The 27310-nt window shown below is 38.5% G+C and overlaps 1 protein-coding gene across 1 annotated transcript in view; it reads left to right on the top strand.

Moving 5' to 3' along the window:
• Positions 1-19324: 19324 nt before the first annotated feature.
• The window catches only part of LOC118713759 (putative tripartite motif-containing protein 49B), a 28319-nt gene continuing 20333 nt past the window's right edge, over positions 19325-27310 (top strand). The window contains exons 1-5 of the mRNA XM_036428652.1: positions 19325-19732; positions 20031-20126; positions 22613-22843; positions 23589-23611; positions 26559-26656. Coding sequence (XP_036284545.1) covers positions 19325-19732; positions 20031-20126; positions 22613-22843; positions 23589-23611; positions 26559-26656 — 856 coding nt within the window. The remainder of the gene's footprint in view (positions 19733-20030; positions 20127-22612; positions 22844-23588; positions 23612-26558; positions 26657-27310) is intronic.

Genomic DNA, 27310 nt, shown 5'->3' with positions numbered 1-27310 from the left:
GCTCCTGCTTGTTGTGAGACTCCCTTGACTTTGCAGAAGCAACAGCCCCTTTTGCTGTCTTTGAGCACCAGATAGACAGCCCAATCTGTGCAGTTTTTCATCTGCTTTGTGTGTGTGTGTGTGTGTGTGTGTGGGGTCTGCATCTCAGCCCCAGATATTTAGTTTTATTATTTTCTTTAAAGAAACCATATGTTTTAATGTATTTTTATTGACTTTTAAGAAGAAAGGAGAGAGAGAAAGAGAAAGATAAGTTATGAGAGTGAATCGCTGGTAAGCTGATTCTTGCATGCACCCTAATTGAAATCAAGCCCTTAACTGAGGCATGTACCCTAAATACCAATGAATCCTTGATCTGCTGGTTCATAGATCTACATTCACCAACTGAGCAACACTAGCAGGGCTAAGGACATTTTTTCCCACTGATTTTTAGATTGAATGCATAAGAGGCTGTGCAAAAGAGAGACAGAGATACAGACTCAGAGAAAGAGACAAAGATGGAGTGCCCAGACAGATTCATTGCAAGGGGTAGAGACTGCAACCCAGATATGCACCCTTGAGTGGAATCAAACCCCTGATCCTTTATGTCTGAGCCAAAGCTCTAAACACTGAGACAATGGCCAGGGTGAAATGAGTCTTCTATTGGACCATGAACATGTAAATTTTAAAAATGTTCAAATGTGTGTCTTTAGGGATTTGTTTGTTCTACAGATGTTGTGGTCATCTCTTTATTAGATGTGACAACCAAAACTGCTCTTACTGTTCTGACCTCGTAATAAAATAACATCTTGAAAGACCAACTTTTGCCCCACTCTGTGAAAAACATTTATTTTCCTGATTAAATATGAAGAGTTGCTTTAATTTCAGAAATATGCTAATTTTTCTTGAAACCGGTTTATAAGGTTCTCCCTCCTCCCACCTGGTGGGTGGAGTTATGACATTACTGGCATCTGTCACAAAGACATCCCCAATACATTGAACCACAAATCAGCTCATGCCAAAGTGTCCTGGAGCCCACCCCTTCCTGTTCTGCCCCTGGATCCTGTTCCTCTCCTTAAAAAGGACCACCAGACCAGCCAAGTGCTGCTTGTCCTCCATGTCCAGGAGGCAGCCTGGCTGGGTCTATCCCCAATCCCCAACTCCTTCAATTTTGATTTCTCTACCTCAGTAATGAGTCCTGCTCATTACTGGGGAATAAACTTTACAATATCTTGGTGGTCAGTTTCCTGCGCCTCAAACCTTACACTGTTGAAACCTGTAAAGAATTTTTGTGAGTTTATTTGAGCTTAATTGTCAACATATGCTATGAATTGAGATAATGCTCTGGATAATGGAGGGTTACATCTATATACATTGCAATCAAAGGAAAGGGATGTAGGTGAGTCACATGGCATTCATTGGTGATAGATTAAAGAGATGGGATAAAGCAAAGTGAGGAAACCTGGGATAGGGCAAAAAGTGAAATGATGGACATGTGCTTCTCTTACAGAAATAGATACAGGATACATTAATGTAATTAACAGTTGACAACTTGATAACAAGAACAATGAGAGAATGTTCCAGTGCCATTTATTGTGCTCTGAGGGGTCCTAGGTAAAATGGAAGTAACAAGTTAAACAGACATCTCACAGATATGTTATCCTACAGGCAAAAAAGCAAGTAGGCTCAGTAAAGAAAATCTAAGTTGATCTTTGTCAGGGAAAATATTGGCCTAGGACATGACTACCTACTATACCTGTTTGTAGTTAAATATTTAAATTTCAAACCATCTTTTGTGGTTATTTTAGGTCTCTGAGTTTGCAAGACTGCCACCTGAGCAGTCTTTGTAGGCCTCCCCTGAGCTTGTCAGGTTAGCATGTGGCTCCTTTCATCCACACAATGATACTCATTTCTTTCTTTTTTTCTTTTTTTTTCTTTTTTTTAAATACATTTTATTGATTTCCTACAGAGAGGAAGGGAGAGAGATAGAGAGCTAGAAATGTCTACGAGAGAGAAACATCGACCAGCCGCCTCCTGCACACCCCCCACCGGGCATGTGCCCGCAACCAATGTACATGCCCTTGACCGGAATCGAACCTGGGACCCTCCAGTCCGCAGGCTGACGCTCTACCGCTGAGCCAAACCAGTTTTGGCGATACTCATTTCTTTTATTGTGTCGCCTAACATAAGCTATAGTTTGTAATTTGCTTTTCAACACAACTCTACACTATTCAAAGCTTACCATATCATACAATTAATGTTGGTTAGTGAAATTATTTTTAAATTAATTTATACGTCCAAAGAGCTACACAGAAAGAGTTTATGAGAGTAAAATATGTAGAGGAAGGGGAAATAAAGATATGGAAGTGGATAAATGATACCAGTTTCCAGCAAAAAAAATAAACAGTGAATATATATATATATATATATATATATATATATATGTATATATATGCCAGCAAACAGAAAATAGTGTCCAGAATTCTAATAAATTTGATTCTTGGACAGGGATAGAAGTTGGCTGAAGTCCCATTGGCTTGCAGGCAAATATCCACATATAACTTTTGATTCTCAGTCTTATCTGTTAGGCAATGTTTATAGGACCCCATTGATAACAAATTCAAGGGATTTTCAGGTTACTTTAAGAAAATGATATAAAAGAATGAATACAGTTAGCCCTCTAAGTTCATGCATTTCCAAACAAAGGTTAAAATTGTATTTGATACCAGGACAACACAGATACAGATGGTCAACTGTGTATTTATTGAATTAAATCAGAGTACTAGTTTAGTTTCTTCACAGTTCAAACCTATGTTGAGGAAGTTGCACTTTAAAGGCTTGGTGTATTTTCCAGAATCAGAGTATAAGACAATACTACATTAATTTTGACTATGAAGGAGAAAAAAGAAGTATAGTAATACCTAGAAAAAAATCAGAGAATATTTAAAAAAAAAAACAACCTGAAATAATAGAGTATATAGTTAAATATTTTTAAATGTAAAAAATTAGCCAAGGAATAAGAGAGAAAGAAAGAAGGTAAGAGAAAAGAAATGTATGCACTTATAACCTTAATGAAACATCATACTGGGACCCTGAAGATTGCTTTTTTTAAAAACATTTTTTTATTGATTAAGGTATCATATATTTGTCTTCATCCCCAATTCCCATCTCAAAACCCTCCCCACATATGCCCTCATCCCCCTGTTGTCCATGGCCACTGGTTAGGCTTTTATGCATGCATACAAGTCCTTTGGTTGATCTCTCCCCCTTTCCCCTGCCCTCCCCTACCTTCTCTCAGAGGTTTGATAGTTTTATCGATGCTTCTCTGTCTCTGGGTCTGTTTTTGTTCATCATTTATATTGTTTATTATTTCCCCTAGATGAGTGAGATCAAGTGAAACAAGAAATATACTTATAAGAACCGAAAATCAGACAAGCAATATGGTTATGCTGGGAGGCAAATGAATCAGTCTGTAGTGAGTTTCATTCTGGGCTAACAGTTCTTTTGAGTCCAAATTTCAATGTTGAACAGTTTCTTATGTGTACATGTCAGCAATGATATTTCAGTTCTGGAAGGTGGACAAATGGTGATAATACAGGTCTAACAGCATAAGAGGACTTGATTCAACAGGAAAAGAGCTCAGCAATATAGGGTCAAAATGGGCAGAAGGACTAGCAAGTACTCAAGACACTTTGGGGTCTGAGGCAGAGAATTTTCCAAGTGAACAGAAAATAATGAACAACAACAACAACAACAACAAAAAAAACTTTTGAAATTCTGCTTATGGTGAGGATATGTCATCCCTTTGACCCTCTATCTGAGCAGAAGTGCCAGAAGATGCTTCTACTTCTCCATGAGGAGGAACACCTCCACTGCACATGATGGAGAGAGAAGCCAAGGAGATCTTCCAACAACTGCAGGGAAGCAAAATTTGAATGACCTAACAGACAGAAAGCCTGAGAGAAATGTTCAGAGAGCAGATGGACATGTGTCATAAGCTGGACATGGGACTGCTCCAGGTGAGAAGGGAGGGTCCATCAATAAGACAGAAAGCTTCTTCTGGACAATATTGCCATGAAACTGAAATGTTAGTTGCAAATACCACTACCCTCAGCTTAGCGATAAGTCTCCGTGACTCCCATCATGTCTGTCCAGTCAGTCACTAATTTTTTTATGTCCTCTTAATTCTAAGAAGTGATATTGGACAAAATTATTTCAGGGCAATCTGAAGGACTATCTACAGACACAGATTGTTCAAATTCAGTCAGTATCTGAGCAGGGCAATGTTAACTTTGCTGTAGTAATTCTGGATTTACATTCCCTAAATGCACTGTCACTCTCTATTATGGACACAAAAGCAACTTGCTAAAGAGTTGGAGGTTTTACCCATTACTTAAGCAAGGTTTCTAGAATTTGATGATTAATGTTCATGCTCTATGTAAGTCAAATATTTTGATTTCCTTGTTATAAATGATCAAATCTGTTCTTGGAATAACATGGGCAATGAGTGACATTGGAAACATAGATCTTGTTGCATCACTTCCCTTCTCTGCCTGGTCTCCATGTGTTTTAGCTGAAGTGTTATGATTAAGATGGCCTCTGATTGTTCCTTAAAAGAGAATAGGAAAAAATACACTACCGTGTTTCCCCGAAAATAAAACATCCTCCAAAAATGAGACCTACTTACAGGTTTCCTTCTGAGTGAAATATAAAGCATCCCCCTAGGCTCTGTCTCAGAATGAAAATTAATTTACTATAAATTGGTCGCTAAAGCCGCCCGACTGGCAACCAGTGACGTTAGGAATGACGGCCTATCTCCAGACTCTTGATATTGCAATAAACAAGCCATTCAAAGACAATTTGCACATGGAAATTAATGACTACATTGAAAATAGAATGGAGAGAAATCAGCGTGGAAACTTTGTGAAACCTAAACTGAAAGAAGTTGTGACTTGGGTGAAGAATGCAGGGAAGAAAATCACTGAGAGTTGCATTGCAAATGCACTGCAGGCTACCTTGACAAGAAGTACTCATTTAAAGACAATGCTATTGCTAAACATGAGAGATTTGGTCCACTGATTCTGAAAGAAATAGAGTCACAAGAAATTCACCGGGAAATTCAGGAATTGGATTGTTATGATGATGTTCCAGAAGATGATGACATGATTGTCATTGAATAAATGAGTAAATTCTTGATACTGTAGGATTCACAGTTTGTCTGGTTTGTGTTGACAACTATCGTACTACTGTACCATATACAGGAAATAAATTTCCTTTATTTTCATTTAACAATAAATGTGTACCATATTCTTCATGGAAAAATAAGACATCCACTGAAAATAAGACCTAGCCCATCTTTGGGAGCAAAAATTAATATAAGACACTGTCTTATTTTTGGGAAAACATGATATTAAAACAAACCCTAGCCCTAGCCAGTTTGGTTCAGTGGATAGAGAGTCAGCCTAAATCTTGGGCACATGCTAGGGTTGCCTTCTCAATCCCCAGTAGGGAGCGTGCAGGAGGAAGCCGATCAATAATTATCTCTCATCATTGATGTTTCTATCTCTCTTTCCTCCTCTCCCTTCCTCTGTGGAATTGGTAATAAAAAATACTCAAATAGTTCCCTCTTTTGTTTAAAAAACAAAACTATACAATGTGTAGAAGGGCACAAGTTGCATGCTTACCATCTTTTTCTTTTTGCTTTGCAGGATTTTGGCATTGTATTGGAAAAGTGAGTTTACCTTTATTCTTTCTGAGAAAGGAGTTGGCTCTTGATGAGGTAACTGTCCATGTTTTGAACTAGGAACCTTGTCCTCTGTAGCTATTTTCCATTTTCTTTCAAAAATGGCCCTGAGACCTTCTGGTCTCAAAAGTTTTCTTCTGTGGCTGAATTCAAACATACTTACATACACGTGACCTGGGTTTTCTTCCAGCTCCTCTTCCCCATCCTCTCCAGGCTTAGCACAATAAACATTAAGGGATGGATTTTTGTAAGGTATCACTGAGGAGCTACCTACCGTGCAGAGCTGGAAGGTAAAAATGGACAGGAAAGAGGGAGATTTCCTATGAGTGGATGGGGGATTCTTTTATTCAATGGTCTATCAATGACTCAGACTGTTCCCCCACTGCTTGTCCCCTTGTAGGCAAACCTCAATGGGAATGACCTCTTGGTGCCCCCAAAGAAGTTAGAGTTTCAGGAGCATGCTGCCAGGCAGGAGTTAGATTTTTTGGCTTGGGAAAAAAGGAGCAAAGATGTCTTTTACCTTTCAGACACTGAATGTCTCATTGGTAATGACCCTGAAACTCAAGTCCCAAAGTCACTGTCTGGATGTTCTTCTCTCTGTCAGATACACAGGGGTTTTCATTCCCTGTGGTGGAATAGAGAGAGAAAATTATTCTCAGTCATTTTTGAAATGGAATAATATTTCAGGAGAATGGGGAAGTAAACATTTTATATAATTTAAATTTAGAAAAAGAAGTAAAGCAACATTTTTTTTTTTTACGTCCCCAGAAAGGTAGACTAAAATGTAAGCTCCATTATGTCAGAATGGAAATATTATGGTGAAATATCTTGGATTAAAAGCTCCAGTTTTTTTTTTTTAAATATATTTTATTGATATTTTACAGAGAGGAGGAAGGGAGAGAGATAGAGAGCTAGAAACGTCGATGAGAGGGAAACATCGACCAGCTGCCTCTTGCACACCCCCTACCGGGGATGTGCCCGCAACCAAGGTACATGCCCTTGACCGGAATCGAACCTGGGACCTTTCAGTCTGCAGACTGACGCTCTACCACTGAGCCAAACCAGTTTCGGCTGTACAGAGGCATCAATATTTATATCCTCAAGATAGACTACAATGTAAGCTCCATTATGTCATAATGGGAGTATTATGGTGAAATATTTTAGATTAAAAGCTCTAATTTTTATAATGGTTGTGTGACTACCTTTGGTCTCACATGCCACTGATGTCACTGCTTTCAGGACTGAATTGGTGCAGATGCAAAAGCCTCAGCCAGTGAATCCAGAGCTCACCTCACAGAGCTTCACTGAACTCTTAGACCTGCTGAGCACATTCAGAGGTGAGAGCCAGCCCTTTTGGCATCAGGCCTCAATGTCTTTGGTGGTTTTAGGTTCTTCTTCTATTTTAACTTTATTTTTTTCTGGCATGAATGCAGTCCATGACTTCCCAAATTTAGGATCTTCTTACCCTATGAATCATATCACAATGATCAAGACTGAACTTTGCAATGTATTGATAATACTAAGCAAGATACCTATTTTTTAAATCACATTTGGTATACATAGAGGAAAAGCAATGAGGTTGACCATGTGGTCATGAGGAGATAGAATATTTAGTTCTCAGCGTAGCCATCAATATTGTATGTTTATTTAGTTACCACACTCACACTCTTGAATGTTTAACTCTGACATCGATGGCTTTAAATCTGTTGTATTTTGCAAGTGTATTTATGCATTGCACTAACAATATTCATCATTTATAAAATCAGTAAGTGCAACAAATGACTGAAAATTTCATTATCAGAATGATTTTAATGCTGTTGGATCAATATCAGAACCACTGACAAGAGAAGGATCTGTGACCATGGTCCAACCACATCAGGCTCATTCTAGGCATCAGGGCTAGGTCCTGAGGGCTGATATGGATGAATGTAGATTGAGTGCAGGGTCTGATCATTTAATAGGAAGCCAAAGCATTAATTTCAGAAACTTCTAGTTTATTTGTAAATGTGTATTCCCAGCAAATATTTTGATTCCTAAAAATGTAACAGGAGCAGCTTATATTCCAATAACAACACACACGATAGCAAAGTGCTGTCTATTTGTTAAATAGTAACAAGGACAATCAACACAAGAAGAGATTTCTAAAGGTAAGGAAAGTTTTTAGGTGTGACCTGCAAGAAACTACCTGAGGTTGACACTAAATCTCTGCTTCACACAGTGACACTTTTCATGATACATATAGAGGTTCTCTTTTCTTTTTCTGTATAATTTGAAGGACTTCTGTTTGCTATAGAGGTAATAACGACCTTTTCTTTTTATAGTGGGGCCAGTTTGCACTCTCTTTCCTATCTTTATCTTGTATTTCCTTAGAGGGGGGACAAATGAAGAGACTGCCCCTCAGGCAATCGGAATTTCACTCATTGACCTCTCTCTGCACTGGAGGAAGCAATCATTCCCTGCCTGAGCCTTTCTGAGGATGTGAGGAATGTGCTCTTTAAAGCTGGCCATCACAGCACGTCCATGGACTCTCAGAGAATGCGGAGTTGTGTAACATGGGGAACTCAGACCTTCACCTCTGGTAGACATTACTGGGAGGTGGATGTGCCATGCTCCTGGATTTGGATTCTGGGAGTCTGTAAACATTCCCTCATAAGTGATACTGATATCATAATGGATTTTGAAGAGGCATTTCTCCTATTTTCATTAAGATGAATGACCAGTATTATCTCCCCCACTAACCACCCTTCCTTAATTCATTATGTGCAAAGGCCTCTGGGAAGGGTATCACTGGAGTGTTTCTGAATTATGACAAAGGAACTGAGAGTTTCCATAATGCTGGCAATGGTTTCCTCAGATGCAGTTTAGTTTCTTACTCCTTTTCTTCTCCTCTGAAGCCCTTCCTTTGCTTTGAAGCTTCACAAAAACTTGTTTGGGCCAGTTACTTGATGAGCTTCCAGGTCTCTGGAATTTATGAAACATCCTAAATGGCAGTAGGATGACACCTGACTGTCTCTGAGCACATTGTGATGTAAGGGAAGATGATTTTTCTATTTTTATAAATGGCACAGCCACATTAAATATATACATGTGTTTATAAATTCTTACTTAATAAATGTTTATAATGGAACACTTACTTCCTAGAAACAATCAATGGCTTTTGTTTTTGTTTATTAACAGTTATATTAAGGTGAATGTTAAATACCATCACAATGTCCTTCTGAATACCAATCTAAAATTGTTAAAATATTTAAAATTAATTTCTCTTCCAAAATCTGCTCCTTAATTAAGCATACTTCTTCTTAGCAAGGACCATACTGAATCCTTCCCACACTCCATTCAGTTGCACTCTCCCTTACCTCCTCCTGAAAAGTGAGCCTGATCTCTCCTCTCACCAAACAACTGAAAATGTGAGCTCCTTGAGGAGTGTCATAGGGCCTGCCAAACTTTACTAGGTTTTTAGAAAATAATCTTGGATGATTATACTTTTCTTATGCTTTATCTGACATTAAACTCATATTAAGTTGAGAAGACAGACAGTTGCAGAGACCCCAATAGGAGCAATTGGGAACTCTCCCAAGGAGCATATTCTTAGCATCTCTAATAGCAGGAAAAATAAGAAGAGGTCAGCTCAGGAATCAAGCCTCTAAGTGTGGTCATAGCCTCTTCCAGAAGTCTCCTCAGCTGGGTGACTTCCCAAGACACTCTCTCTCTTAGAGAAGATTGAGTTGGGTTTCCTGATGTCCATATATTGATTAAAGACCACACCCATTTCTTCTAAGGATTACATTTCAGAGGTGTTTAGATAGAATTAATTTCATACTTTAGCTAATCTTCATAAATATACCTGAATAAGCATAATCTCATCAATAAATTACTGATTTTACAACAAACCAGCTTTCCCATGCTGCCTTTCTACCAGAATTATTATACATAAGTGTTTTGATTTTATTACTGGAGGGCCAGTGCATGAAATTTGTGCATGGGTAGGGTCCCTAGTGGCTACCAGCTGCCAGCTACCAGCTGGGGTCTCCCTTCCCAGACTGCCAGCCACTGGTCCAGGAGCCTCCATTTATTCTGTGCGGCCCCTGGTGGTCAGCACACATCACAGCGAGTAATCGAATTTCTGGTCAGTGGAACTTCTGAAAGGATACTTTGCATATTAGGCTTTTTATATAAGTCAGTTCTCAAATGTATAAGTATTTGATAAGGCTTGCGTCACAGCTATCATTTTACTACATTATAGTGACCCCATTACTAAATAGGACCATACATTCCATTTACAGGCTTTTCTTCTCTGCAAGATAAAGCTTAGCAAAAGGAAAAGGTCACCCACAACGTACCCTAACTGGAGGACCCCGCCAGGTGACACTCACCTCGGAAGAGGTTGAGCCTGCCCACCAGTCCAGTGATGGGATATGCAGGGAGCTGTGGCTATAGAGGCTGAGGCATGTGCAGCTGCACCTACTCACTCCTGTCAAGAGGAAGAGGCAATTAATCCTGCTGGTGGCATCACCATTCAGTTGAAAATTTTTCATCAAAATCCATTTGTTCATAATCATGGTACAGAATTGGGCCATTCTTAGGGAATCTCTCTTACTTTTCTTCTTTGCCTGCTATCAGCCCCATTTCTCAGATGTACTTGTCTCTATTACCAATTCTGGGAAGATCTATTCTTTGCCATTTCAGTTCTTATTTATTGTGAAATATTAAATTATAAATGACTGGTCTTCCGAAAAAGTCTGCATTGGGCCTGACAACACATACCCCCTCAGCCACAGAAGGGAAAGAACTAACTTCTGGTCAAAAGGAACAAAAAGTCCTATTTTGCCTGGGGGAGGCAAACCATCAATGTTTCTCTCTCACAGTGAAGTTATTTCTCGCTCTTTTCTCTCCCTTCTTCACTCTCTATGATCAATAAACATATTCTTGGGTGAGGATTAAATTAAAAGAGAAGTGGCCAAGGTGTTCTTATATTAAAGTCTTACATTAAAATATAAATAACATCCCTAGCTGGTTTGGCTCAGGCAGGGGTCCTCAAACTTTTTAAAGTGGGGGCCAGATCACGGTCCCTCAGAGAGCTGGAGGGCCGGACTATATGAACTACTAATTCCTACTGTAACACCTCGGCTGCGCTCACTGCCCAAAAAACCTGGCGGGCCGGATCAGACTCCTCTGCGGGCCGCATGTGGCCCGCGGGCCGTAGTTTGAAGACAGCTGAATCAGCCCATGGTTCCATTCCTAATCAAGGTCATACTCCTGACTTGCAGGATTTATCCCTGGGCCTGGTCGGGTATGTAAGTGAGGATACCTCTCTATGTGTCTCTCTAAGGTTGGTGTTTCTCATTTTCTCTCTCTCTCTCTCTCTCTCTCTCTCTCTCTCTCTCTCTCTCTCTCTCCTCTCTACTCTCTCTCTCTCTCTCTCTCTCTCTCCCCCTTGGTCTCTCTCCCTCTACTCTACTTACCAGTCTCTCTAAAAATCTATTGTAAAAATAATAAATAACAGAATGAAAATAATAGTAACAATAATAAAATTATACCAACAAATAAAGCTACATATAGAATACAGTTAAAATGTTTCAAAAAAAAACCACAGTAAAATATTTCTAAGTTTTTGGACAGCTGCTTAAGTCACTAATTAGTAAAATAATCGATTCTATTTGTTTGTAAGTTAAAAATAAAAGTTCTTAATGTCCATAAATGTAAAAATAAATGCAACCTGTGAGGGTTGGTTTGTTGGGAAATTGGTGACTTGATGAGATTATGTTACTGTGGGTATATTTAGGGAGATTAGCAAAGGTGTTGCTAATTTTCCTTCCCCTTAGAACAGACTAGCTCTATGGAGAGCTCTCAAATCCCATCACCTGGAAAAAATGGGTGTGACCTTCTGGGACTCCATATAAGGAGTAAAACTCTTCCCAGAACACAGGGAGTGTGCTTGGAGCTTACCTGATCAGGAGTCTTCTGAGAGCTACTCCTGCTACCATGGTTGGAAGGCTTGATCCCTGAGCTGACCTCTTTGTACTAATATTTCTTGAGCAAACATTGGTGAGTTTAATTTATCAGCAAACTGAGGATGTTTCTATAAAATCACATTGTTTGCTAACTTAGTAAAAATGATTTTTATTATTGTTTTGTTTGGTCTGTGTTTTGAAATTAATATGACGATTAATTTTAGTTCCCTTATTTTATTAAGCCTTAGTAGTTCCTAGGACTCAGAAAATAGGGGCCAGATATCTTGTAGTTTTGTACATGCTTATAGATTCTAAAAACACTTAGGAGTATTTGATTCTATACGTAGTTACACATTACAACCTACTTAAAACATGATGAATGTCTTTGTACACAAGAGAGATGCTATTCTATAATGGTGCTTCCACATGCATAAAAATCCAAAGTACTGAATGACATGAAAGTAAAACAAACAAAATACCTTACTAACATCAATCAAGGTCACAGTGAGTGACCTTGAGGCTAAAATTCAATTTATTGCTAATGTAATCAGAAATATTTATTAACATTATCAATGCATTGTTTTGGGAAGATACATACATCCAGGGCCTTTACTCTGTAGATGGTTGACATGGGAAACCTAGAATGGAACAAGGAGACCTGTTCTTATATTTCTTAAATTTAATGTCATATCAATTTATGATGGTTTTCCATAGGCCAACTAGATTAGGCAGAATTATAAGGATGAAATTGAGGGCAGCAACTTTTTTTTTTAACATACATTCCTCTTGCCTAATTATTCAATCAAAGGCTAATCTACTTGGTGCTGTGAGAAGACAGCAGGTGTAACTGAAGTCCCTTATTTTGACTGTGAGCTAAAGAAATTCTGAAGTCCTGACTTCATCAGTGAAAGTCCTTTCAGGAAAGGTGTAGACAATCCTTGAACAATACTCCAAACATCAAATCAGTCTGTATTGCTCCAGAAACTCCTTGCTGATAGAGACAAATACTTTGTCCCATGACTATTGGGTCCAGCCTGCTGGTGATTTCTCTTTTCCCTTACTCTACCACAGATCTCACACTTGCTTAACAAGTCCCTATGGTCCTGTAAGCCATTTCTTTGTAGTAAATCTGTACATGGATCTCTTCACAGGTGTGTACATATTTCTGGTTCTGCTTCTGTGGTTGAGCCTTGATTGGCAGCACTGATAAGTCCTTCTTCACTGCTGTGACAGTCTTATCCATAAATCCTGTGGTCCATCGGCAAAGAATTCTTATCATATTAGGCCCTGCCCAATGTGATTCAGTTGGTTGGGTATTATTCATGTACCAAAAGGTTTCCAATTTGATTCACAGATGTGCCATGATTTCTGGGTCAATACCAGTAAGGGCTGTATAGGCGTCAAGTAAGAGATGGTTCTCTCTCCCTCTCTGCTTTCCTCTCTTTTTAAAAATAAATTTAAAATATTTTTAAAAATAAAATATTAGGTAGCACTCCCCAAATTTACTTCCTTTATTTCATTTTCATATAAAAACCACATAGATATAGCATACCAAGAAAAATAGTCAGTCCTTCCTCTTTATTTGTGTGTTCTGTAGTTGCAAATTTGCTTATTCACTGAAACTTATTTGTTAGCCTAAAACTAATACTCATGGTGTCTTCCTAGCCATTCTTGGACTTTCACTTAGTAGGAGAAATTTGAGTCATGTCAATTGAATGTTCCAAGCAGAGTTTGAATCAGGAGAAGCTCATACAGTAGTGCCTTTTCCTTGTTATATTATGCCAGGTTTTGGCATTTTGGTGCTATTTTTTGGTGACATTGCTATTTGAAACAGCATCAGCCTTAGTGCTATGCTTTATGGAGATGATGTATCTGTTAGATAAGTGTCCTTAAGGAATGAGCTCTAGTGCTTTTGGCCATGAATTCAATGTTAATATATAAACAATATATAAGATGTCTTTAAATAGCAACACAGCTAAACTGAGGTTATATATTAATGTGCTATGACCAGAGGCTGGAAGGAGACTAACTGCATTTTCACAGGGAACAATGCTTCAGTACTTGCTAGCAAAGTACTTTGTAGAACATGGATGGAATTTACTATGTATAATATCTGTCACTTTAAGAAGGAAGTAATTTACTTTTAGAATACAATGAAGAATCAATAATTATAGATAAAAGTAATAGATTACCCAATAGAAAAATGAACAATTTTATAAAGAGCTTATTTACAGAAAAGAAAAAGAACAAATTAACAGGAAAGGGTGCTAACTCTAATTAAGAATGGGGAGAAAGAAATTAAAATCAAAATTATTTTTCACACAAGTGATTGACAAAACTTTTGTAAATTTGATAATAGTTCCCCAGAATTGGATAATTAGAGACTTCTTTTAAGTGTTAGAAAGGGAAAGTATTGGGATTTTTAGAAAGTGTTCCCTGTGGATCTATTCCAGGGCATAACCTGTGATGTAGATAAATTAGACGATAGGGGGGAGAGAATTTTTTTTCTGCCAAAGGCCATTTGCATAGTTATAACATCATTTGAGGGTTATAACAACATTTGCAGAGTTATAACACCATACAAAATTATCAGCTTAAAAAGTATCCTGCTGCACTTGATCAAACATTTAAATTACTCACTCCTAGTGCCTTGGCAGGATCAGACAATGCTTTTGAGGCCTTATATGGACCTCAGGCAGATCACTCCCAAGCTGTGAATTAGAGGATTGCTTTAAGAAACTCCTGCCACTCCCACAAAAATAAATAAATAAATAATATATATTAAATAAATCTTAGATCATTGTTGAGTATCTGTGTACTATGATAACATTTATGTTTTAGATGCATCTTTCAGAGAGTTTTCTTTAGAAACAAAGCTGGATAGAATTTAATCAATGGACCAAAAATGAGTTGTTAATAGATCATGAATTCCTATTGTCCTCTGGCTACATACCTAAGTACAATCTAAAAAGGTGGGTGTGGACCTAGCAGGTTTTCTCAGTGGATAGAACAATGGCTCTGGGATTGAAGGGTCTCCTGTTCATTAAGGTCAAGGAGCTTGTCTCATTTGCTGAGTGGGCCTAGTTCCGGTGCATGCAGGAGGCAAACAATCAATGTGTCTCTTCTTACATCAATGTGTCTCTCTCCTTCCCTTTTACTGTCTCTAAAATTCAATGGAATAAAATATCCTCTGGTGAGAATTAACAAAATAATAATAATAATAATAATAATAATAATAATGATGTAATTTTCAAACATTCTAGTAAAAGGGCCTACATAACACAAGTTTATTTTTCTTTAGAGGAGACAGACTGCTCTTAAACGTGGCTGCCCTGTGCAGACCACTGTAGCCAGTGAGCTCCTCAGCCTGAGGTGTGTTTCACAGAATTCGTTTCAGAGAAATCCTTGTATAAACCATTCACAGAACTCGGAGGTAAGTGCAAGTTAAGTCAAGAAAATACTTTCTATTTAGGTGCTAAACATATTTTATCTTTGACCTACTCAGTTATATTATTTGTAACTCCTATTCTTCTTTTTTTTTTTTTAATCTTTATTGTTCATATTCTTACAAATGTTCCTATTTTTCCCCCTCCATTGCTCCCCTCCACCAGGTTCCCACCCCACCCTCTGCCCTTTCCACACCCCCCATTGTCCTCATCCATAGGTGCACAGTTTATGTTCAGTCTCTTTCCACACCCCCCACTTTCCTTTTCCCTGAGAATCGTCAGTTCACTCCCCTTTGATACCTTCGATTCTATTATATTCACCAGTTAATATTGTTCATCAGAGTTTTTTTTAAATTCCCTTGGTTTTTAGATTCACTTATTGATAGTTACATATTTGTTGTTCATAATTTTTATCTTTATTTTCTTTCTCTTCTGAAAGAACCCTCTTCTGCAATTCATATAATTCTGGTTTGGTGGTGATGAACTCCTTTAGCTTTTTTTTATTTGTGAAGTTCTTTATCTGGCCTTCGATTCTGAGTGATAGCTTTTCTGGGTAGATTATTTTTGGCTGTAGGTTCTTGCTATTCATCACCTTGAATATTTCTTGCTATTGCCGTCTGGCCTGCATGGTTTCTGTTGAGAAATCAGCTGACAATCGTATGGGTGCTCCTTTATAGGTAACTACCTGCTTTGCTCTTGCTGCTTTTAATATTCTTTGTCTTTTGCTCTTGGAATTTTAATTATGATGTGTCCTGGTGAGGTCCTCTTTGGATTCCTTTTGTTTGGGGTTCTGTGCGCTTCCTGGACTTGTGAATCTATTTCTTTCCCCAGGTGGGGGAAGTTTTCTGTCACTATTTCTTTCAGTATGTTTTTGGTATCTTGCTCTCTTTCATCTTCTGGGACCCCCATAATTCTGAAGTTGGTTTGCTTGAAGTTGTCCCAGAGGTTTCTTACACTATCTTCAACTTTCTGTATTCTCTTGTCTTCTGGCTCTTTATGTTCCAAATCTTTGACTTGATTCTTGCGATCTTCCATTTTGTTTTTAGGACTCTGTATAATATTTTTTATTTCAGATAATGTATTCTTTTTTTTTTATTATTTCTAGTTGATCCCTTTTCATATCCTCATAGGTCTCATTTATTTTATTGGCCTTTTCTAGGAAACTCTTGAAAAACCTTATAAGTGTGGTTTTGAACTCTATATCCAGTTGCTTCTTGTCCTCCAATTCTTTTGTTCGTGATCTGTTTCCTTGTCTCAGCATTTTCACAGCTTCCCTGAGTTGGTAGGGTGGCTCTGTGTGCTAAGGTGTTCTATATGGTTCAGTGGGTCATATAGGACAGTTACCTGAGGTGGACAGTGTTGGTGTAGCCCTTTGTGGGCTGTGTGCGCAGTCTTGTTGTTAAGCCTTGCTTGTTGTTGGTATCACTGGGAAGCGTTGATCTCCAAGCCAATTGGCTATGAGGATCAGAAGTGTCTCAGCTAGGAGGGTTTCTGTATTCCCCTTGGAAGGGGTGGAGTCTCGGGGTGGCACAACCTAGGTTTGGTGAATCCCGAAGATTGGTTGCAGGCATGCGCACCTTTTTGGTATAGGTGCAGACAAGCTTTGGATTGCTGTCTGTCCCTCCCTAGGAAAGTCCTATTTGTGGTGAATGAGAAAGCTAGCGACTGGAAGGGCTTCTGTGCTCCACTTAGATGGGGCGGAGTCTCGGGGTGGTGCAGACAAGCTTTGGTCAGCCCCTCCCTATGAGGGTCTGGTTTCTGAGTCCCGCAGTAATGGCCACTGGCTTCACACACCTTTGAGAAATCTCTGCCCACTGCCTGACAGTCTGGCCTCTCCCTGTCTGAGGCTGTCTATCAGAGCAATAGGGTGGTTCTGTTTTTCTCTCGAACAAGAAAGCTAGCCATGCATTAGCTGTCCACCCTCTCCGTGAGCAGGGAGTAAGCCAGCAGCGAACTCGGCCCGCCCTCTCCAAGCTCCGCAAGCAAGCCAGCAGCGAAGTCTGGCGGCCTCCTTTTCACGCACACAGTTCTCCGCACCTTCACAGCTTCTGAGGTTCAGTGTGCCCTCTCTCTCCTTCCCAGATGGTAGAGCCTCCTCTCAGCCAGCCATCTGGTGCTCTAGGGCAAGGTTTCCCTTGTTTTCCAGTTCTAAATTCAAATTTGTTGTGGTAGGCTGCATTCAGGTGTCTACCCTATGCCGCCATCTTGGTTTTTCCTGTAATTCATATTCTTACTAAGTACTTTTATGAATCCTCAAGGTTTAATCTGCTACTATTTTGTATATTTGTGTTATTTGATGTATTGCTATGCCTTAGAAGGTAGTTATCAAATATCATGTAATTTTATAGCAAAGCATCTAAAAGATCCAGTTTGCTGCTATAGGTATGGCTGAGTAGTGAACTTATGGAATTCACATGAATATCCATTTACATATATATCATGAGAGCATTAGAAATATCTTATAATTGAATACTGTAAGTGCTATACCCTTTAAACTTTTAACTTTTATACTTTCTTTTAAGTTATTAAGAAAATGACTAGGGCCGGGACCGGTTTGGCTCAATGGATAGAGCGTCGGCTTGGGGACTGAAGGGTCCCGGGTTCGATTCCGGTCAAGGGCATGTACCTTGGTTGCGGGCACATCCCCGGTAGGGGGTGTGCAGGAGGCAGCTGATCGATGACTCTCTCTCATCGATGTTTCTAACTCTCTATCTCTCTCCCTTCCTCTCTGTACAAAATCAATAAAATATATATATATATATTTAAAAAAAAAAAAAGAAAATGACTAGGAATACAAATCTAAGGGAAATGAGAAGGCTCACTGAGATACTTATGTTAGACATTAGACCCCAATTGTTTGACCAATTAAACATATTTGAATGCATAATTTTACATATGATTTGGTTGGCATTTCACTTTAGGCTTACAGTACATCTCCTTAAAGCATGAAAAAGTTCCTGTAAATTCTGACTTGACTGAACTTAATTGACAATTCTGTTCTTTTTACTTTTTACCTTATTCAGAAATGAAAAGCACCATAGCTGGTTTGGTTTTGTGGATAGAGTGTTGGCCCATGGACTGAAGGTCTTGGGTTTGATTCTGGTCAAGGGCATGTACCTCAGTTACTGGCTCCATCCATGGTCCTGTTCTGGGCATGTGCATGAGGCAACCAATCAATGGGTCTCTCTCACATCCATGATTCTCTCTTTCTGTCTCATTTCTTCCATTCCTCTCTCTGAAAATCAATGGAAAAATATCCTGGGGTGAGGATTAAGAAAACAAAACAAAATAAAAGATGCTGCCAAGAAAAAAAGAAAAAAAAAAAGAAATGAAAAGTCAACTCCTAGTACTGTGAAAGCAAAGTTTGTAGCTGCAAATGGTTAAATGTATTTTAGTTTAAAAATAATCTACTATTTTGTATTAAACTTTTAGCCTATATTTTTATTCCAGAAATATGAATTATAGAACATTATAGAGAATAATACTTATAGAACATTCACTTTACTGTTATAGTGATAATATATGTATATTTTTAAAATATGTCAGTTCAGAGTTTGTATAATCAGAAGTTAATTTAATCCTCAAGGATTCAAAAAAAGGCCAATTTTTTTCATAATTTCTTTTCAAATGAATCTTCATTGGTTCAATTTGTATTTGTTTTTTTCCTTATTTGTCTGTTTTAAAAGAGAGAGCTAGGTTTTCTTGACCCTCTCCCTAAAGTCATTTCATAGAACCATTCTGGTCATCTTCCTCTCAGATTTATTGGCTAAATATTTATTGGCTAAATATTTATTGGCTAAATAGATTTATGGGGTATATTTCATACTTCTGTACTCACTAACAAGTTATTGAAAAAAGAATGTGGATAATTCTGATTGATTTTGAGCCATTAAGAACAGTAATATAATTATATATCCCACTTCCTGGAAATGGATACTTGCACACATTTGTATTTGGATAATGACTAGGAACTGAATGTGTAAGGTTATGTGAGTCATCTAGAGAGAACCTTGTCTGCTGTTAAAGCCCAAGGACTCTTTCTGTGCTCCAGATTTCCATCTGTATCATGGCATAAATAGATTATCTTGCTTTAGTGAGTATTGCAAAGAGAAAAAAAAATATAGACATCACTACCCTCATATAACTGTTCAGAAGCCTCTCACTAACTCATGCCCAGAAATGACCTGTTGCTAATTCTTCTCAGAAACATGGATCACATCTTGCAAGTCATCCAGAATAAACTCATCTGCTCCATCTGTAGAAACTGCTTTGTAGACCCCATCACCATTAACTGTGGGCACAGCTTTTGTAGGCCCTGTTTCAACCTCAACTGGCTGAACAGGTCAGTTCTTGCTCACTGCTCTGAATGCCAGGAAGCAATCCAGGAGGAAGACTTTAAAACAAATGTCACTCTCAAGCAAATTGTTCTCATTGTCAGAAAAGCCAGTCTGTGGCAATTCCTGCACTCTGTGGGAAATGAGTGTATGATACACATGGAGGCAAAGCAGATCTTCTGTGAGGAGCAGAGGAGCCTGCTCTGTACGCAGTGCTCTACCTCCCAGGAGCATGGGGCTCACAGACATGGTTCAGCAGAAGAGGCGGCTGAGCAACTCAGGGTAAGTGATGCCCTTTTGGACCCACTTCTCTAAAGTGAGTATGAAATTCCTGTGAGTCTGTTTCCTTGGGGATGGGATTACTCCATCCAGGTGTTTCTTTCAGAATCTCTGCCCTGGAATTCCTTAGTGTGAAGTCTCTCAGATTTCACAAATATGTGATGTAAACAAGGCAATTCTATAATGATTCCCTGTTTTCAATGGCTCTGATTTATCATTCTGGGGACCCTCCCTCTTTGGGGGCTAAATGTTACATTGTCCTCTTCATTGGCTCTATTTGACTCTTGTGGTTCTTTTGCAGGAGAAACTACTCGAGATAATGGGATTTTTATGGGAGAAATATTGTCTAAATGACAGAAACCTGAAGGTAGAAACTGCCACAATCAGATCTTGGGAGGTTGGTATTTGCATTTCTCCAACCTGCATCATGCACATGGTGTCGTTGGATGAATAACTTTATTTTTTATTTATTTTTTAAAATATATTTTATTGATTTTGTACAGAGAAGAAGGGAGAGAGATAGAGAGTTAGAAACATTGATGAGAGAGAGTCATCGATCAGCTGCCTCTTGCACACCCCCTACTGGGGATATGCCTGCAACCAAGGTACATGCCCTTGACCTGGAATCGAACCCAGGACCTTTCAGTCCCCAAGCCAACGCTCTATCCATTGAGCCAAACCAGTTTTGGCTGGATGAATAACTTTAAAATAGAAACTTCCTCTGACACTATAGTGTTCTTTGGTATTCAATATAGAAAGTGTGATCAACAGGAAAAGGGTATTTTCCCTGCATAGGATAGATACCGTATTTTTCGGACCATAAGACACACTTTTTTCCCCGGGAAAAGGTCCCTGCGTCTTATGGTCCAAATATAGCCTACACATATACTTTAAAAAAAAAGTTTTTTTACTTGCCCGGCTCTGTGTGGTCTGTGTGTGCTTGCCCGGCTCTAAAATGGTTCTAAATGCTGCTGTTTACTTTACAGGGTTGATTACATGTGTTTATGACTGTGATGTTGGGTTTTAATGCACATAAAATATTTTAGGACACTATTTGTTTCAGAATCTTTTTTTCTTCATTTCCCTTCTCTAAAAACTGGTGCGTCTTATGGTCCTGTGCGTCTTATGGTCTGAAAAATACGGTAGTTGGGCTCTTAGTCAGGGCTTCTAACAAAATAACAGCTGTCACACAAAGCATGCTGGTTTGTTCCCAGGTTTAACAATATTTACCACTTCTACACCAATATCCACAACAGACTGGGCTATTTCACAGAGTGCCATATGTGATGGGGGAGAGTAAATACTGGGCATAAAAGACATTTGGTAGCCATTGAAAATTCAGGTGAAGCATCTGAATGTGAATGTTGTTTGAAAAGTAGTATTTGAAAACAGATGAAAAATTTTAGGTATAAAGAACAGTGTCCCCAAAACAGGGAAACTCTGAACTTATACCAAGTAATTAATTTAGAATCTGTAGATATAAAGTATGTAACTGAAGGACTGAATAATCAACCAGTTGCTATCAGGCCCTCTGACCACAGAGGAAAGATGATCAACACAGGTGGTGCCCCCTAGTGGTCAGTGTGCTCCCACAGTCAACCTGTCCTGACCATTCAACCTTCCAGAGTCCCTTCCCCTAGCTGGCCTACAACCTGTGGTTCCTCCCTCCAACAAGGCAGCCCCCACAATTGGCACCAATGGTGGCGGTATGGGGGGCCAGCCTGCCAACCTACAGGTGTTCATCCCACCTGCGGGCAAGATCCACCGATTGGCCCTGATCACTAGCCTCTAGTAATATATAATGTCTGAGGAGAAAAGTGACAAGAGATGAGGGATACATATAAATATGCCACTATCGACCCTGGTATCTAAATAGAAGGCGAGGCTTAAACACATTAGCTGATTTCCTCAATCTGGATGGTTATCTTGAAGATGTGATATCTCATATGAATTTACTCAACACATATTTCATGAGCACCTTGTCTGTACCAAATATTGATCCAAAAAATGGAGCAGTAAGCAAAGTAGACACTATCCTTGCACTGATAAAGCTTACACTCTAAATCAAAGGGCAAATGGCCAACATGTATAAAGGTATAATATATGATGCCTGATAAGTTTTTTGTAGAATAATAAAGCAGTAAGGAGAAAGAGGAGTATAGGAGAGTAGGGACTACTGATGAAGGTTTGAGTTCTAGATAGAATTGATCATCAGAAAGACCTCACTGAAAATTTTACTTTATTAAAAAAGATATCTGAAGAGGAAGGCAACCTCAAGGGTAGGGAGAGCATTCTAGATGGAGAAAATAGCACAGATGAGTATATTGGGAGCAGTTAAAAACCACAAAGATCTGAGGGGGCATCAGAGTGAATTAGGAAGAGAATAAAAGGAAATAAAATCAAAGAGATATTGGGGGTCAGATTGTCAATGAAACCTCCTCAGGATAGAATTTAGCTGGATGAAATGCAAGGGGATGAGCACATCAGTCTGAGGTCACAGCATGTAAAATGGCTGGAAGTAATTTGCACCAAATTTCAGAAATTGGGCTAAATAGAGGATTCTAATCCAATTAACACGAATTTAAACAGCATGTTTTATGGATAAACTGTGTTGCCTTCTCACAAATATTGTCGGGAAAATAGAAATCACACATTTTTTTGTGGTTATCTTATCAATGGCATAAGTATGAATGAAGTGGTTATAATTGATTGTTTAAAAATATTTGGAAAAGAGGATGGAGAAAATGTGGACTTTGAGACTATGCAAGACTGAGGGTTAAAGCTTAAATATAATTGATTTTTGCAACTCAAAGATGAACCAGTGAGATTCAGTGGGAGATGAGTGAAAGAGTTCATGTTTTGACTAACTTCATGTCATTGCAGACTTATGTGATCTCAAAGGGGAGTGCGGTCAGAGGTGTTTATAAGAATCTGCCTTCATATTTCTATCTGGAAAAGGATTATTATTTAGAAAAACTGACAAAGGAAGCCAATATGATTTCTGGCCAACTCAGAGACAATGGAGCCAGGATGATAGAGAAGAGGGAGCTTTTAATAGAAATGTATACAGAGATGAAGGAAATGTGCCATAAACCAGATGTAGAGATGCTCCTGGTAAGAATTCAGAAGTTGGGTGTTGAACATTCACATGCACTGGCATTCCTTCAGTGGAAATCCATCTCTTCTTTTATGTCATTTCTTTCCAACAACCTATTACCATAAACTCAATTACTTTGTTGGGAGTGTATTACTCCTCCAAGGAACCCTACAAACCAAAGATCCCTCCCACATTATCCATAAGAAACAAAACTCTGTGAGATGGTAAAAGAATCCTGAATTTGATTCCCCTTCTAAAAGTCCATGATATATTTTGGCTTTGTGAAAATGCACAAAATGGTAGGGGGGTTATGGATATTGAGGCTAATTACAGACATGGCAATATGCAGAGATTTGGGGATCTACACTTGCATTGCTGTCATTTTTGGGTGCCCCCAAATTAGAAATAGAAAAGATGCTGGATACTTAATCATGCTTACAGGAATGCACAGGGACTCCTCAGCTCTCTTCCCCATTCACTGGCCCATGGAAAGTCTCCAGGAATCAGTCTCTAGCAGAACATGAGTTTATGACAATATGGTAAATTGGGGAGAGGCAGTAGATATATTTCCCAGGAGGAAATACAATATTGAAATAATGACTTCTGGATCTATCTCAAGATTGCCCATCAGAATGCTGGAGGGATTGAGAGCAAAAAGTAAAATAAGAAAAAAAAACTAAATGAAAAAAAAAAAAATCTCCCATGGACCTAGCAGAAGAGTCATTGGCAAAAATCACTAAACCTTTCTATTTATCTCCACAGGATTTTGGAAATATATTGTTCAGGTGAGTTTATACCTTGATACTAGCTGATGCTCTTTCAGAATTTTCATAGACATCAGGCAAGATATGCTACAGTGAAGGCAGAACTTACTGTGATCTTGACTGATTTTTTTTTCTGTGTCTATTTTCCCCTCTTTAACTCCATGTAGATGTCTCTTTTCATTGCAATACTAAGTTATTTCTTTCTGCAGTTTCAATGGATATATTGAAGAAAAAAAAAACTGAATAAGGAAAATCCCTTAATTCTCAATTTCCTTTTTTGTTCTAAAAAATCCCACCTATATGATGGAAAACGTGCTAAGTATGAGAATGATGTGAGGCCCCTAGAACCACTTGCCTAAGGAAGCAGATCCCCCCTGCCTGGAAAAAGTTTCACAGCCTCTACATTGAGAGTGTGCAATAGGCCAACTAGTCTTCAGAGAACCTCATGATTTCCAGATGGGGAGCATGTCAGTAGTATTCAGAATTTCCCTCTTGAATATCCTCAAGGACATAAAAGACTGAGGGTCTTTACAAATTCCTGGACAAGATGAGAAAGGGTTAGACTGAATTTTGTTTCTTTTTTTTTTTTAATGAAATCTTTATTGTTCAGATTATTATAGTTGTTCCTATTTCCCCCCCATAGCTACCCTCCACCAGGTTCCCACCCTACCCTCTGCCCTTACTATCTTACTCCCACTGTCCTCATCCATAGATGTATGATTTTTATCCAGTTTCTTCCCACACGCCCCAGACCCCTTTCTCCCTGAGGTTTTTATCAGTCTACTCCCTTTCTATGACCCTGATTCTATTATATTCACCAGTTTATTCTGTTTATCAGGGTTTTTTTTTATTAACTTGATTTTTAGATTCACTTATTGATAGGTATGTATTTATTATTCATAATTTTTATCTTTATCTTTTTTTCCTTCTTCCTCTTCTTAAAGAATACCTTTCAGCATTTTATATAATAGTGGTTTGGCAGTGATGAACTCCTTTAGCTTTTTCTTATCTGTGAAACTCTTTATCTGACCTTCAATTCTGAATGATAGCTTTGCTGAGTAGAGTCATCTTGATTGTAGGTTCTTGCTATACATCACTTTGAATATTTCTTGCCACTCCCATTTGGCCTGCATAGTTTCTGTTGAAAAATCAGCTGGAAATCATATGGGTGCTTCCATGTAGGTAACTAATTGTTTTTCTCTTGCTGCTTTTAATATTCTTGCTTTGTCTTTTGCTCTTGGCATTTTAATTATGATGTGTCTTGGTGTGGTCCTCTTTGGATTCCTTTTGTTTGAGGTTCTCTGTGCTTCTTGGACTTGTAAGTCTTTCACCAGGTGGGGGAAGTTTTCTGTCATTATTTCTTCAAATAGCTTTTCAATATTTTGCTCTCTCTCTACTTCTTGCATCCCAATAATTCTGATGTTGGTACACTTGAAATTGTCCCAGAGGCTTCTTACACTGTCTTCATATTTTTGGAATCTTTTTTTTTCCTTTTTTTTCTTTTCTGGTTATTTTTGCTTCTTTGAACTTCAAATCTTGGCAATCATCTAATCTGCTTTTGGATCTCTGTACATTATTCTTTATTTAAGTCATTGTATGCTTAATTTCTAGTTGGTCCTAGAAATTTCATATCCTCAAGAGTCTCACTAAATTTATCGGCAGTTTTTAGAAGATTCCTGAAAAACCTTATAACCGTGGTTTTGAACTCTATATCCAGTAGTTTGCTTTTCTCCATTTATTTTATTTTTGACCTGTTTCTTTGGCTTTGCATTTTAGCTGCTTCCTTGTGTTGATAGAGTGGCTTTGTGTTCTAGGTGTTCTATAGGGCCCGATAGATCAGCCTACCAGCTACCTGAGGTGGACACTCTTGGTGTACCACTTTGTGTGCTGTGTGCACAGTATTGTTATAGTTAAGCCTTGATTGTTGTTGGTATCACTAGGACAAAGTGACCTCCAGGCCAAAGTGGCTGTGAGGATCACTTGTGTCTGTGATGGGAGAACTTCTGTGCTGGAGACACCCTTATGAGGTTAGACTTGCTTCAGTGCAGCTGAAAATTTAAATTTAGCTTCTGAGGCCACTCAGCAGGAGCTATGGAAAGATATGCATATTCTTCTTTGTTTGGGGTTTGGAGGTGCCCAGATGAGGCCCAGATGTGAAATAATGCAAGCTGCTGTTTGGCTTGGGCCTTCTTTTGGATGTTCTAGGTCTCTCTGACTCAGCTTTAGTTTGTTAGGTAATTTTAGATTTCAAAGCACAAGTGCATTCATATGCAAAAGCCTCTGTGCACAACTTGGGTGGGGCAGGGTCTCAGGGCAGAGCAAACAGCAATGGCTAGTCTTTAGCCCTGCCCTAAGAGGCCCCTGTGTCTTAGTGTCCCTCAGTAATTGCTACAAACACCTCTGAGAGAAAGCTGCCCTCGAGTTCTGCCTGAAGCCAGACAGTCCAGTTTCTCCCCAGAGTCTTGCCCAGAACTGGAGTTCAGAGCAATGGGAAACTTGTGTCTCCCTCCAAATTGATCAAAAAAGACAGCTTGTCCTCAGTTGCCAGCCCTTTCTGTGTGCATGCCTCTGTACCTCTGCACTTTACTTCCACACCTCCTCTGAGTCCCAGTGTGCTTTTCTGTTTCCTTCTATTTATAGAATTTCCACTCAGCCAGCCTTCCTGTGACTCTGAATGATGTCTATTTTGTCTTTTAGTTGTAGTTTTGAAGTGGTTGTGCGAAGCAGCAATTTCAGGTGTTTACCTATGCCATCATCTTGGTTTCTCCTGAATTCTGTTTCAAATGGACTTTCTATTTGATTTGAAAATCAAGGGACTATGAAGAAGAATTATAATATTTGACAAAGTGATACTTCTGGGTTTTCAAGTTAATGGATTTAAATAATTCTATTGAAGTATCTTATACATAAAATATAGTGGTTTTGTTTGTTGATTGTAAACATGGTAACTATCTCTTTCTTCTTGTAGGGGTGAGTTGTTATGTATATACACACCCCAGCCCCTGAAACCAGAGCTCACTGTAGAGAGCATCACGTGGCTGATTGAAACTTTCAACTTCTTCAAAGGTAAGTGCAAGCACAAGCCCATAGGCCATATTTCCATAATCTATTGTGTGTTGTTAGGACCATGCAGGTAATCTACCCTCTTTTATTAAGTGTGTCACAATTTTCAGCCCTAAGTGGATCATTTGACTTTATAATCCTTTTGTAAGTGATAATGTCTTTACAGGACCAAGAATGAAAGGTAGTGAAAACAGAAATATAATTCAGACTCATAAATAGTGAGTTTTCTATAGGTAAAGAAATGATGTTAGAAATGAGCAGTTTAGCAAATGAAACAATGTTCAGATTTAATATTAATTATCCAATTTTATGTATAAAACTATATATAATTTTCAAATGTAATATATAATATACTTAATCTTATTTTATTTCCTTGTATTTTTATTTACAATGGTCATTTAATGTAAAAATTTAATTAATATGGAAGAGTTAATAGAAGACATATTTTTATAAACAATAAAGTAAAAACACAGCAACATTCAGTTTACTCATAATCTGAAGATGTACATGTTAAATGTCAAAATGCTGATAGCTCAGAGCCAGGATAGAGGACAGAGAGACTGGTGAAGAGTTTTGCAAACACCATTTTAACAAATTACTACAAAGGATATAAATTGAGTTTTCATTAATTTATCCAGAGAAATGCTTGAGTCATGG

Source organism: Pipistrellus kuhlii, unplaced genomic scaffold (assembly GCF_014108245.1).
Source record: "Pipistrellus kuhlii isolate mPipKuh1 unplaced genomic scaffold, mPipKuh1.p scaffold_m20_p_9, whole genome shotgun sequence".
Classification (NCBI taxonomy): Eukaryota; Metazoa; Chordata; class Mammalia; order Chiroptera; family Vespertilionidae; genus Pipistrellus; species Pipistrellus kuhlii.
The sequence above is the reverse complement of the archived record's forward strand: the minus strand, read 5'-3'. Positions and strand labels throughout refer to the sequence as shown.